Raw genomic sequence first — 14815 nt, 5'->3', positions numbered from 1 at the left:
GTCGTTCTTGCCTGTCATATAAGGCCAGTGGTACACCATAGTTACCTCGGCGGCAATTTCGAACATTACCATTTTGCCATATACGACGTACTTTAAACACATCGTCACCAGAGCAGTTTAAGAACTTTGCAGTTTCGGTAGTGTTTTCATTCTTGGCCTGAAACCAACGATTATGCCCTTTGGGACTCAGATAAACTGCTCCGTTAGCGCATTACGACAAGGACTGCACTGTTTACTGCGTCTGCCAACACAGTTTATACACTCCTGGAAATTGAAATAAGAACACCGTGAATTCATTGTCCCAGGAAGGGGAAACTTTATTGACACATTCCTGGGGTCAGATACATCACATGATCACACTGACAGAACCACAGGCACATAAGACACAGGCAACAGAGCATGCACAATGTCGGCACTAGTACAGTGTATATCCACCTTTCGCAGCAATGCAGGCTGCTATTCTCCCATGGAGACGATCGTAGAGATGCTGGATGTAGTCCTGTGGAACGGCTTGCCATGCCATTTCCACCTGGCGCCTCAGTTGGACCAGCGTTCGTGCTGGACGTGCAGACCGCGTGAGACGACGGTTCATCCAGTCCCAAACATGCTCAATGGGGGACAGATCCGGAGATTTTGCTGGCCAGGGTAGTTGACTTACACTTTCTAGAGCACGTTGGGTGGCACGGGATACATGCGGACGTGCATTGTCCTGTTGGAACAGCAAGTTCCCTTGCCGGTCTAGGAATGGTAGAACGATGGGTTCGATGACGGTTTGGATGTACCGTGCACTATTCAGTGTCCCCTCGACGATCACCAGTGGTGTACGGCCAGTGTAGGAGATCGCTCCCCACACCATGATGCCGGGTGTTGGCCCTGTGTGCCTCGGTCGTATGCAGTCCTGATTGTGGCGCTCACCTGCACGGCGCCAAACACGCATACGACCATCATTGGCACCAAGGCAGAAGCGACTCTCATCGCTGAAGACGACACGTCTCCATTCGTCCCTCTATTCACGCCTGTCGCGACACCACTGGAGGCGGGCTGCACGATGTTGGGGCGTGAGCGGAAGACGGCCTAACGGTGTGCGGGACCGTAGCCCAGCTTCATGGAGACGGTTGCGAATGGTCCTCGCCGATACCCCAGGAGCAACAGTGTCCCTAATTTGCTGGGAAGTGGCGGTGCGGTCCCCTACGGCACTGCGTAGGATCCTACGGTCTTGGCGTGCATCCGTGCGTCGCTGCGGTCCGGTCCCAGGTCGACGGGCACGTGCACCTTCCGCCGACCACTGGCGACAACATCGATGTACTGTGGAGACGTCACGCCCCACGTGTTGAGCAATTCGGCGGTACGTCCACCCGGCCTCCCGCATGCCCACTATACGCCCTCGCTCAAAGTCCGTCAACTGCACATACGGTTCACGTCCACGCTGTCGCGGCATGCTACCAGTGTTAAAGACTGCGATGGAGCTCCGTATGCCACGGCAAACTGGCTGACGCTGACGGCGGCGGTGCACAAATGCTGCGCAGCTAGCGCCATTCGACGGCCAACACCGCGGTTCCTGGTGTGTCCGCTGTGCCGTGCGTGTGATCATTGCTTGTACAGCCCTCTCGCAGTGTCCGGAGCAAGTATGGTGGGTCTGACACACCGGTGTCAATGTGTTCTTTTTTCCATTTCCAGGAGTGTATATCCCCCCCACTGCTAGCACTGCCACCTGCCGCCTGTAAGTGGCTGTTGCACACTGGCGCCGTATATAGCAGTGTTAACATTAATGTCAGTGGAACGTCTATTATTACTATATGTACTTGAAACTTGGTTGCAACACAGCTTTGAGTCATCCGATGTTTACTGTCATATTTTTAATATACCCCCGCTACGGTCGCAGGTTCGAATCCTGCCTCGGGCATGGATGTTTGTGATGTCCTTAGGTTAGTTAGGTTTAACTAGTTCTAAGTTCTAGGGGACTAATGACCTCAGCAGTTGAGTCCCATAGTGCTCAGAGCCATTTGAACCATTTAATATACCCAAATACTGCGTTAAACCCTTCAAGTTACAGAAATCTTACTAAATATGGTAGCACTAAAGCTTGAGGATCTGACATAATGCGATATAGAATTAATCGCTACCATTTTAGTTAACCATGTAATACACACTTCGAAGAATGTACAGTAGAGATAACTGATCACCAAGCCCTAGCTGCCTTTCTAATTATCAATGGAAAATAATACACAAACGCATGCTGGGATATTTTGTTTAAGAAGCATTAGGCCATGATGCACAGCATGTTTTTTGTGAATATTCATCTGTCTCATTATTTGAAACATCATCAGCGACTACGTAGCCTCACACAGTCATTTGTGACTTAAACAGGTTCAGACACCTAAACTGTTTAGTTAGTTCACAATGCCATTATGATGGGTGCTATCTTGTGGCTTAACTGATACTCCCTCTGATTCTCGAACTGATTCATCTACATCCACACACAAACTCCGCAATCCACCATACGGTGCGTGGCGGAGGGTACCTCGTACCACAACTAGTATCTTCTCTCCCTATTCCGCTCTCAAACAGAACGAGGGAAAAGTGACTGCCTATATGCCTCTTTGCGAGCCCTAATCTCTCTTATCTTATCATTGTGGTCTTTCCTCGGAATGTAAGTTGGTGGCAGTAAAATTGTACTGCAGTCACCCTCAAATGCTGGTTCTCTAAATTTCCCCAGTAGCGATTCACGAAAAGAACGCCTCCGTTCCTTTAGAGACTCACACCCGAATCCTGAAGCATTTCCGTAACACTCGCGTGATGATCAAACCTACCAGTAACAAATCTAGCAGCCCGCCTCTGAATTGCTTCTATGTCCTCCCTCAATCCGTCCTGAGAGGGATCCCAAACGCTCGAGCGGTACTCAACAATAGGTCGTATTAGTGTTTTATAAGCGATCTCCTTTACAGATGAACCACTATTATTCACTATTACAATTTGAAATTTAGTGCAAAATTTCCTCCTCTGTCATTGCTACCTTCAGCACTGTTAAGCTACAAGCTCTTTGCTCTCCGTGTTTTGGGAGAATATAATATAGACAAAGCAAGAAAAAAATTATCTCCTAAACATTGACTCTAAAAGGTACACAACAAGGGTGACGAGCACTTATTGAATAGATGAGATGTGTTTCACAGTACCGAAGATCAACAAGTGAACGTTGCTCTTTAGGTATGCATTGTAGAACCCATATTTACTAAACATTTTCCATTAACTTCATCCGTACAGTCATCTCAGAAAATTGTCTATCCTACAATCCTAGTTAAAACATTACCAATACGTCTTGAATTCTACTGTCAGAGGTATCAGAACAATCATCGTCATTAATTTACGACTCGGTAGTCGCATGGTTGGGGAACCACTGCCTCAAACTGATACATATACCCTACTCCATCATCCAGGAGAGTTTGTAACATTGTTACGGAATCACCCGGTATATGCACCGAAAAGTGTTTGAGAAAGTCAATTATTTGGAATGAAGATGCATAACGATTATCCACTCCCATGTATAGTCAATGAGAGTACTTTTTTTCAGGATACGTTGTGTTCCCCAGGACACACCACGTCTATGAATGGGACTGGTGAAAGCGAACTCGATGTTGGTTAATGCGAGATAGGTTGTAAGTTAACTTCTCATGCACATATTACTCTAAAATCGCATGAGTTATCTCAGAACTGCACAAAATACTACCCACGAATATGTGGAGCGACATTATCAACGTCTACCGCTGGTTAAACTAATAGGGACAGAAACGAAGTTGCAGGATATCTTCATACGATGTTACAATTGACCATTTAAAACGTCGATTCACACACACGGTGGATTCAAAATTTAATGTTAACACTGATTTGATATTTGCAAAATGTAGTAAACTATTTGTGTAAATGGTTAACTGATATGTTATACAAGACAACAAGTAAGGTATTGTAATTTTCCTGACAATTGTAGACAATTAATGTTTGTTAGAACTGATGGGGTATCATCTGTTGAGATATGCAAGATATGTAAATCGACGTTGTTGCTGCATCAGTAAAAGAAGCAAAAGAAAACAAACTGGGTACCTGGTGCGGGAGTTGTCGGTGCTGCTGCAGCTGTCGTTACTTCTGGTGCTGAAGGTTTCAATTCTGACCCATTCGTGGGTGAAACTGTGGTAACTACTGGTGGCGTTGGTGTTGTTGGTTCTGCAACAGGGGATAAAGAGTGCAGTTATCAAACATAACATAATGAACTGCGTTGGAACTACAAGGCAATGACCAGTACATTATAAACTGTTTCGAAATCAAACCACTCGAAGGATCTCTTGCATAAATTCATTTTAATCCAGAAAAATTGTGGCCAGTTATGGCTTCCATAATGAGGAATTTTATGGAAGTGTCTACTGTCAGTACTAGTTTCATTTGACGTATCATGTGCTATATAGTTTCTGAAACACAGGAGCATTCCAAAACGCAGAAATGAAATTCGAGAAATAGGTGATCAGACTGAGAATTTCTTGATAGGGATGACGCTGAGCTTTATTTTGGGTGGAGTATCATCGACTGGATGAAGAGAGTCGTGTTTGCCACACCTGAGAGTCCTGTATGGCAGAAACCTGAAACCACTGAACATCTTGTAGTCCGTTAGCCACAGGTGTTGGAGAGCGGACAGGACACATCTCCGCCAGTTTTATAGGGCTTATGTGCGTTCACGGCTGTTCTATGCGTGCATGATGTATGGATCATCGACGTCTTCGTGGTTGAAGGTCATTGACGCTGTCCACCGTGAGGGTCTCCGCTTGGCCACAGGTGCTTATAGGACCAGGACCATACCCAGCCCTGTGCTGCAACCGGCGAACCGCCATTTACCATACCTCTGAGGCTCCTCCTGGTGCATCAGGCGTGTAATTTCTACATCTACATCTACATCTACATCTACATCCATACTCCGCAAGCCACCTGACGGTGTGTGGCGGAGGGTACCCTGAGTACCTCTATCGGTTCTCCCTTCTATTCCAGTCTCGTATTGTTCGTGGATAGAAGGATTGTCGGTATGCTTCTGTGTGGGCTCTAATCTCTCTGATCTTATGCTCATGGTCTCTTCGCGAGATATACGTAGGAAGGAGCAATATACTGCTTGACTATTCGGTGAAGATATGTTCTCGAAACTTTAACAAAAGCCCGTACCGAGCTACTAAGCGTCTCTCCTGCAGAGTCTTCCACTGGAGTGTATCTATCATCTTCGTAACGCTTTCGCGATTACTAAATGACCCTGTAACGAAGCGCGCTGCTCTCCATTAGATTTTCTCTATCTCTTCTATCAACCCTATGTGGTACGGATCCCACAGTGCTGAGCAGTATTTAAGCAGTGGGCGACCAAGCGTACTGTAACCTACTTCCTTTGTTTTCGGATGGCATTTCCTTAGGATTCTTCCAATGAATCTGTCTGGCATCTGCTTTACCGATGATCAACTTTATATGATCAATCCTTTTTAAATCACTCCTAACGCGTACTCCCAGATAATTTATGGAATTAACTGCTTCCAGTTGCTGACCTGCTATTTTGTAGCTGAATGATAAGGGATCTATCTTTCTATGTATTCGCAGCACATTACACTTGTCTACATTGAGATTCAATTGCCATTCCCTGCACCATGCGTCAATTCGCTGCACATCCTCCTACTTTTCAGTACAATTTTCCATTGTTACAACCTCTTGATACACCACAGCATCATCTGCAAAAAGCCTCAGTGTACTTCCGATGTCATCCACCAGGTCATTAATGTATACTGCGAATAGCAACGGTCCTATGACACTCCCCCGCGGCACACTTGAAATCACTCTTACTTCGGAAGACTTCTCTCCATTGAGAATGACATTTGCGTTCTGTTATCTAGGAACTCCTCAGTCCAATCACACAATTGGTCTGATAGTCCATATGCTCTTACTTTGTTCATTAAACGACTGTGGGGAACTGTATCGAACGCCTTGCGGAAGTCAAGAAACACGGCATCTACCTGTTAACCCGGTCTATGGCCCTCTGAGTCTCGTGGACGAATAGCGCGAGCTGGGTTTCAAACGACCGTCTTTTTCGAAACCCATGCTGATTCCTACAGAGTAGATTTCTAGTCTCCAGAAAAGTCATTATACTCGAATACAATACGTGTTCCAAAATTCTACAACTGATCGACGTTAGAGATATAGGTCTATAGTTCTGTACATCTGTTCGACGTCCCTTCATGAAAACGGGGTTGACCTGTGCCCTTTTCCAATCCTTTGGAACGCTACGCTCTTCTAGAGACCTACGGTACACCGCTGCAAGAAGGGGGGCAAGTTCCTTCGCGTACTCTGTGTAAACTCGAACTAGTATCCCATCAGGTCCAGCGGCCATTCCTCTTTTGAGCGATTTTAATTGTTTCTCTATCCCTCTGTCGTCTATTTCTCTCAGCTCCGTCTTTACTCGCGCAGCATACAATTCTAGTTTGCCTCTCGGGTTCCTTTTTTTCCAACTGCCCACGAGCCACAATGCCGTTGGGGATTCTCATGCAGAGTGTGCAGGAATCCCTTGGTATGGAGACACTATGGCCCCAAATCCACGGTTTTAACCGTCTGCTGTCCTGGTTACTGGGGAGGACCAGAGTGATCTTAGATTTTTTGCTGCACAGGATTGATAGCACTCCTACTTCCGTTTTTAGAGCGATGTTTTCTGAAATTTTTTCTGAGCACCACCACTATGTCGCTGTTTTTACAGGTGACAGAAACAGTGGGTTTCTGTTGGTGGTTCTGTTGTTCTCCTAGAGCGTGTCCTCATGGTCCGACTGCCTTAAGCGTTTGCTGTCTTTGATGCAGAAATATCTGCGATGTTGCGGGCAGTGGAACAGATGAGACGTTCTTCCAGTACTAAATTTCTTATCTGTCCTGATTCTCTAAGTACGTTTCATTTGTTGTAACATTTGTACCCGGCACCTAAAGTAGTCCATACCGTCCAGGATCTCCTCCTCCAACTACATCGACGGGGGAAGAGGTGGCCATGAGCACCATATCCCACACTATAAAAATTCGGCAGTGAAGTACAAAGTTACTGTATGAAAACACTGTTTCACTATAGCACTAAATGAACAAATTTACTAACCGCACAATAACATCTGTTTAAATGTTTGTGTTAATTGCTAACATTGGATTAAATTAAATTAGATTCAGTCTTTCTTCCATAGACCCAAAAATGTGATGGTTACCGAGGGTGTGCAACTACTGAGATTCATGATTAGTTGTATATTTTGCATGTACGGTTGTTTGGTTCATTACGATATTCATGAAGACTCTACGTTACCATATCATTTCCACCTACAGCTTGTAGGGAAGCAGCCTACTCACGCTGTAGTAAATTCATATCAGTCTTTCCATTGTGTGCCAGCCAGTCTGCTGTAACTAGCTCTGACGTCATAAATGTTGCGCAATACTTTAAAAATCAAGCAAATAACCTAAAACTTTTCTGGCATGTCAGAAGTAATACTAAATTAATATGTGTTAAATATCAGTTCGATAACTTCATCCATTTTCGAAATTTGGACGTTTTTCTGTAAAAATCATTGGCGCAACAGAAAAGAGCTATAGACTTCAAAATTTACATTTAGATTCATCTTTCATAATGATTTAATAAAAACAGCACTTTGGATTTCACAAATTAAGATTTTAGTGGAAATTCATGATTTTCTGGTTTTCGTCTCAAAACTGAAGGAAGCAAGATAGATTAAGTAGGCTAATAAATAAGGCTAGGATGTTTAGATTTAAATAGGTTGGAGATCCGCTATAGCTATGAAGATGTGAAAAGTTTCATTTGAATACCTATAAAATTATAGCGATAGAGGATCTCAAAAGGGCCAGTTCAGAGCTCATCTACTGCGTGCAGTGTAATTAAATTAATTCTCTCGCCCAAAATATTTAACTTAGCCACGTCAAAATTTTATTATCAGTACTTACCTGCGTGCAGAATGCACATTTAAATTAAGAGCTTCATCGGCCATCAGCAAGAGAAGCTATGATTTATTAGGTATCTTAATGTAGTACATTACTAGCCCAGCGGCTAGTCGGGAGAGCCGATTTGATCAGGCGTTCCCTTAGCCGTCCGCACCGCGGCTTTATATATAAGAACGCTGCGCGAGGAAGTAAGGCCCCAGTTCTCTCCAGACGCTGAATAACACGCCATCTGTGTCGGGAGTCGCGTCACGTCGGTATCACTGCTACAAACAGCCTCGGATGCCGTATTCAGTTACTCGAGATGCGCGTAACCAGGAAATCATTTTCAAGTGAAGTGTTAATTCTGGGTTGGCTTTTCATTATCTAGCTTCAGTTTGCGTATTGTCGTATTTTCACGTGCCGTCGCGGGACAGACATTCTACCAATTATTTAGCGTGGCGTTTGATGAAACTAATCATAAAATTATGGCGAGCATTCATTTCAACATTTAATTCGGACATTTATAGTTGCATCAGCGCATTAGACTCTGAACTGCTCTGTTAGTTAGGTTGTAGGGATACTTGTGTTTGTATCAGTGACTTTCAGAATATACTCAACTATTTTGGAAAATCGTTTTTGATTATAAATACTGGACAATCTCCTAATTCCTCAGAGCTATAAGCTGCAGCTATAATTGTATTCTCAGATGAAGTGGGCACTAGGAACTCTAATTACAGGCTTCACGTTTTGTTAAATCACTTTCTGGGTGCTAAAAAAGTAAACACAGAGCCAGTGTTGAGAACGGCGAAAGACAGCATAAATAACATTCTAAAAGCCAGAAACCGATTCAACATTCAAACATTTGTACAGCAAGCATATGAATTATCCGCCGCCCCACAAGCTATCATTAGCAAACTTACACCATCCTCCAACTATCGTAACTATTTACTTTATCAATAATTCAAGAACAGTCTTTATCGCATTTGTTAATGTTATAATACCGCCAACCGGTTTCAACCCGACCTAGGGGTCACCTTCTGGGCGTTTACACCATTGGTCGGTTGCTGGTGGTGTCACTCCTGTCTACATAACGGCAGGAAATTATGTAACAATAATAAATGCGATTAAGACTGTTCTTGAATTATTGATGAATCATACTAATCGCCGCTTCTCTCCACAACCATGTTGTCCAAAAATCTATTTACTTTATCTCTGCCGGCCGCGGTGGCCGTGCGGTTCTAGGCGCTCCAGTCCGGAGCCGCGCTGCTGCTACGGTCGCAGGTTCGAATCCTGCCTCGGGCATGGGTGTGTGTGATGTCCTTAGGTTAGTTAGGTTTAAGTAGATCTAAGTTCTAGGGCACTGATGACCACAGCAGTTGAGTCCCATAGTGCTCAGAGCCATTTGAACCATTTGAACTTTATCTCTAATTTCAATTTATAAGTTACTGTACACGTAAAAGTGAAATACAATGTCCAGTCACAAAAATGTGATCACCTTTCAAAGGGCTGATTATAGTCCCCAAGGATACATGCCTACTTGTGTTAACCCAATGTGCCTTCTAGAAGTACGACATCGCCCAAGAAATGTCATGAAAACATTCCCCTTACCATAACGCTCCGTTTTCTGTCTGGATACTTCCGATCATTTTTCCTGGTTTTCTTGACTGTAAACATTAACGGTCATCTGACCGATGTAGCATATGGCGTGATTCTGCTCAAAAGGGCACCTCTCGCCACTCAGTGGACGTCCAAATGCAGTTTTGGTGTGCGAATTCTAGCCTGGTCGCCGATGAACGGCAGTCAGCATGGGTGCTTGATCCAAGCATTTAATGTGGAGGGCTACACGCGGCAACGTTTCTTGAACGATTCTGGGAAAGACTCTGTTGGTAACCCTTGGCTAACTCTGGTTCAACACTTCCATGTCTGTTCACACTTAACACATCTCTGCAGCCGTTCTTCGTCTGTCATCTAAGGACCGTGGTAAACTACAGTTGCTTGGCTGCAATTTCAGATTTAGCCTTTTTGACATGCTTGATGTATGTTAACCACAGCGGCACGAGAACAGTTTAAGAACTTATCCGTTTTGGAAATGTTTCCATTCATGGCCTGAAACCAACGATTATGCCCTTTTGGACGTCAGATAAGCTGCTCCGTTTCCCCATTACGACAACGACGGCACTGTTTACTGCGTCTGCCAACACAGTTTATGTACCCCCTTATGCTAGCGCTGCCACCTGCCGCCTGTAAGTGGCTATTGAACACTAACGCCGAACATAGCAGTGACAACTATAATGTGAGTGGAACGTGTATTATTACCTCATGTACTTGGAACTTGGTTGCAACACAGCGTTGAGTAGTCCTATGTTCATGTCACTTTTTTAATAAACTGAGATAATTAAGTACCATATCCCAAAGAGTGGGTTAAACCCTCAAAGGGAAAGACTTGCTGATGATCGTAGCACTAATGTTTGCGGATCTGACAGTATGCGATATAGGAGTAATCGGCATCAGATTTGTTAATCATGAAATACACACAGTGGAGATAACCGATCGGTAAGCCCTAGCTGCCTCTCTAATTATAAACGCAAACGTATAGTCAGATATTTTCTTTAAGGGGCTCCGGAAAGGCTCAAAATCATGAAAAGTTCAATTTTTACTTTTTTGCGTTTTTTGAATCTGCAGACTATTACCTTTTAACAGATATATAATTTATTCAATTCCGAAGACTACAACTATTTTTAAATTTGTTTTGAAATGTGTTCTACATGGGCGTGACCCACTGTGGCGCTGTTAAACTGCTGTCAAATGGTGTTATTATTAACGTCCGTGTTCATCAGGTACATTTTAGTGATGTGAGATAAAGTATGTGTTGTGGCTAACCTGTGATCATGGGGGTATAAGGAGGGGAGATGGCACTATGGCCGTCTGCTGTACGTCTGTTTGAAGCCGGTGGGCCGCCATGTTTGATTGGCCAAAACAGTGACAGAGCTCTTGTTAGAATTGCGTGTTCTTCATATATAACGTTATGTCTGCGAAATAATTTCAGATGATGAGTGTTACAATGTTTACATGCATAACACAACGTCAGAATAGCTTTTTCAGGTGTTCTCGTTTTGTTTTTAATGCGTTTTTGCCCCAGCAATACAACTGATTTGGTCTCGCTAACTCAAGTGTTCCTTTTGGATACGAACTTCGAATGATGAAAACTAACAGTGTACAAAGCTCTTTTCAAACTCAAATCACCTTTTACTGTATTTGTGTCGATGTAAACTGAAAGCAGAACCCGATAGCTATGCTAGTTTACATACCGGATGATATTTCTTACTCGTTTACACACTTATACAAAATTTCATTTGTAAATACAAACATCGTTTGTGCTTTGTCAAGAAAAATAAGCATATGAACCCACAGAGCCCTACGAGCTTCATTGATCGGAAATCTGAAATAAAATAAGAAGAAAACAGTTTCACAAAACGTAAACAAGGCCGCATATCTCACGAATATAAACGACAATATTTTACGAACGGGGCCACTTACGCATGGAACGTGATTCCTTTTAACTTGGTAGCACTATTCCAACGGTTAGCACACCCGTAAACAACGCAAACCGGCATTTTAAAATGAAAAAACCTTCAGCAGCTCTAGACAGTAGCACAATCGGAAACGAGTCTTCTGACCAAACTGCAATGGCGGAGCTCAGTTTCTGTCGGCTTCAAGTTTGTGACGTCATGGCATCTCCCCTCCTTATACCTCCATGCCTGTGATGGTTCAATATATATCGCTGGTGTGATTGTCGATTGTTTCATGTTTATTTACTCTGTCGTTATCTCGAAAATATTCGTAATTAATTCTGTTTCTTGAGTCTCTGTTTTGTTGAAGTATAATAATGAGTAAAAGTAAAGTTATTAGAAATCCTCTGAAGGCTTTTAAGAAAAGGAGAAATGTTGGAAAGCCAGAGGTATGTGTTATTACTGTAAACAATAAAGACGATAACCAAGTGAGAGAACCTAACCTCTCAAGTACACCTGCCCATAGCAGTCAAAGTGGGAAAGAAAATACTTCACAGAAGAAGCTTGGTTCAATGAGTGAAAACTATGAATGTTTTATGGGCGAATCGGATGTGAATGAAATATTTGATATGTCGGTTCTCAAAGGAATTTTTTCAAACTGTGTAAGATGTATTCATTGTAGTGAAGTTGGTCTGGAACTCTCCATAATAAGGCACGTAGGACTTGCTAGTGAAATACAACTGAAATGTGATAAGTGTTCGTACATGACCACCTTTTGGAACAGTGTTGCAGTAACTGCAACTGAAGAAAGTGGTAGCAAAATCTACGAACACAACATTAGATTTGTTTATTCCTTGCGTTCAGTTGGTAAGGGTGCTACTGCAGGTGCAATTTTCTGTGGCATCATGAATCTTCCAAATCCCCCAACCAAGTTTACGACCTATAATAAATTAATAGGGTCTAAAGTAGAAGATGTCTGTATAGAATCTATGAAGAACGCTGTGGAAGAGGCAGTAATGGAAAATAATTGTAACAGAGATTTGACTGCAGCGTTCGATGGTACCTGGCATAAACGGGGACACACATCTCTTCATGGTGTAGTATCTGCCACCAGTATGTATACAGGGAAAGTTTTAGATGTAGCAGTAATATCAAAGTATTGTAGATGTCCACAAAAATATAAAGGTACACATGAAAATAATTGCAAAGCTAACTATAGTGGCAGTAGTGGAGGAATGGAAGTGGCTGGTGTTGCCAGTACATTCCAGCGTTCTGAGGCGTGTGATAAAGTGCGATATGTTAATTACCTTGGTGACGGTGATTCTAAAAGTTTCAAACATGTTCAAGGACTGAAGCCCTATGGTGATGATGTTGTAGTGCAGAAATTTGAGTGTATTGGACACGTACAGAAGCGAATGGGAACAAGACTTCGGCGACTGAAAGCTTCGTACAAAAAACAAAAACTCAGTGATGGTAAAGGGTTGGATGGGAAGGGAGGGTTAACTGACAGTGTAATTGACAAAATACAGAACTATTATGGAATGGCTATTAGGCAAAATACACAAAGTGTCGACGAAATGAAGAAGGCTGTTTGGGCTCCTTTTTTTTTTTATACTTCTTCAACCGATGAAAATCCCCAACATAGCTTGTGTCCCAAAGAAGAAGACAGTTGGTGTAAATATAACAAAGGATTGCTAACTGGTGAAGTGTACACTCATAAGCATAGTCTGCCTCATGCAATAATGGAGGTGATAAAACCTATTTTCAGAGACTTAGCAGCACCTGAACTGTTGAAAAAGTGTATTCACGGAAAAACTCAAAACCCCAATGAAAGTGTAAATAGTGTTATATGGTCGAGAATCCCCAAGACTGTATTTGTTGGAATAGAAACACTTCACTTTGGTGTGTATGATGCTGTTGCGACTTTCAATGATGGCAACATTGTAAGGTGCAAGGTATTTAGAAATATGGGAATGAAGATAGGTTCTAACATGGTACGAGCGATGCTTGCTTTAGACAAGGAACGCCTTCGGGTTGCAGACAGGGCTGTAAAGAGTCTAGAAATACAAGCAAGAGTAAACAGGAGGAGGAACAAGAGGAAGCTGGAGGAGGAGTTTGCAGAGGATGAAGATAATCCATCCTATGGACCTGGAATGCACTAAAAAGTTAATCCAATCTTTGTCGCTCGATTCCCAAAACTTTTATTTTCTCATACTAATTACATGTTTTCTAAGGATCTTCCAAACATATTTGTTTCAAACTTTCAGTAAATGTTACACAGTACCTTCTGCATAATTTAACACAGCCTTTTTCCAACAAACTGTATATTTTTGAATATATAAATAAAAAATTGCAAAAAAATGTTGTGAATTTTCATTACAATTGAAAAAAAATCATCTTTAATAACTGAACTAAAATTTTGTAAAATCCCTGTGTTAAGTTGTAGCCCATATTCCAACAAACAATCTGTAAAAAGTTCAACTTCCTACCTCAAATACTTTGTGAGGAAAGATGTAATTTATAAGCGTTATTTTAACATTGCAAGTATAGGGCGTTCCGGAGCCCCTTAAGGAACTTAAGGCCATGATGCACACCTTGTTTCAGTGAATATTGTTCTGTCTCGTAATTCTGGAAATATCATTAGTCACTAAGTAGACTCAGATACTCATTTCTGACTTAAACAGGCTCAGAAACCTGAACTGGTTTGTTAGTTCACAATGCATTAATCATGGGGGCTAATTTCTGGTTTAGCTAAATCTGGCAAAGTCGATTGACTTGGAGCCAGAAGTATATATATCCTGCTGATCCCGACATTAGCAGTGTAACAATACAGTATCTGTACGTGCCGTAGCAGTTGAAAAGCTACTGTCATGTCATGTGAAATCAGTGAACGGATGTGTAGCATCAGTACTGCATAACGGAAGTGGATCTCATTCCTTCCTCTGCACCCTTATCACAGTATCTGAACCGTGTGATGGGATTAAGTACACAGAGATTATTTTTTCCTATACCACCCAACACCCCCGCCACCGCGAGCCCGAAAACTACTTCAGGATGTCGTGAAAAACCTGGTGTATCCACACAATGGTTGGGTGGAGACATAGCAGTAGTACATCATCTCACACCACATACTCATATCACAGTTAGTAAGTTTCTGGACTAAGATAATGATCAAGAGGTGTAGTCAGGTGGGAGCTTACATTGGTGGTTGTCAATTTTTATTAAAGTGAGATTACTGAAAAGTGCGAGATACCTTACATTTGGTTGAGCGTAAATGTCAAAATTGATGGTAGCTTGCTGCGGCCACATAAACGCAGAAGGGATTATGTGTAAGCTAAGGA

The 14815-nt window shown here is 42.7% G+C and overlaps 1 protein-coding gene across 1 annotated transcript in view; it reads right to left on the bottom strand.

The window, feature by feature from the left end:
• LOC126199612 (integumentary mucin A.1-like) overlaps window positions 1-14815 on the bottom strand; it is a 152275-nt gene that overhangs the window by 66242 nt on the left and 71218 nt on the right. Inside the window, exon 3 of the mRNA XM_049936539.1 lies at window positions 4096-4215. Coding sequence (XP_049792496.1) covers window positions 4096-4215 — 120 coding nt within the window. The remainder of the gene's footprint in view (window positions 1-4095; window positions 4216-14815) is intronic.

This window comes from Schistocerca nitens, chromosome 8 (genome assembly GCF_023898315.1).
Source record: "Schistocerca nitens isolate TAMUIC-IGC-003100 chromosome 8, iqSchNite1.1, whole genome shotgun sequence".
Classification (NCBI taxonomy): Eukaryota; Metazoa; Arthropoda; class Insecta; order Orthoptera; family Acrididae; genus Schistocerca; species Schistocerca nitens.
Note: the sequence above shows the minus strand (reverse complement) of the source record. Positions and strands in the feature narration are given on the sequence as shown.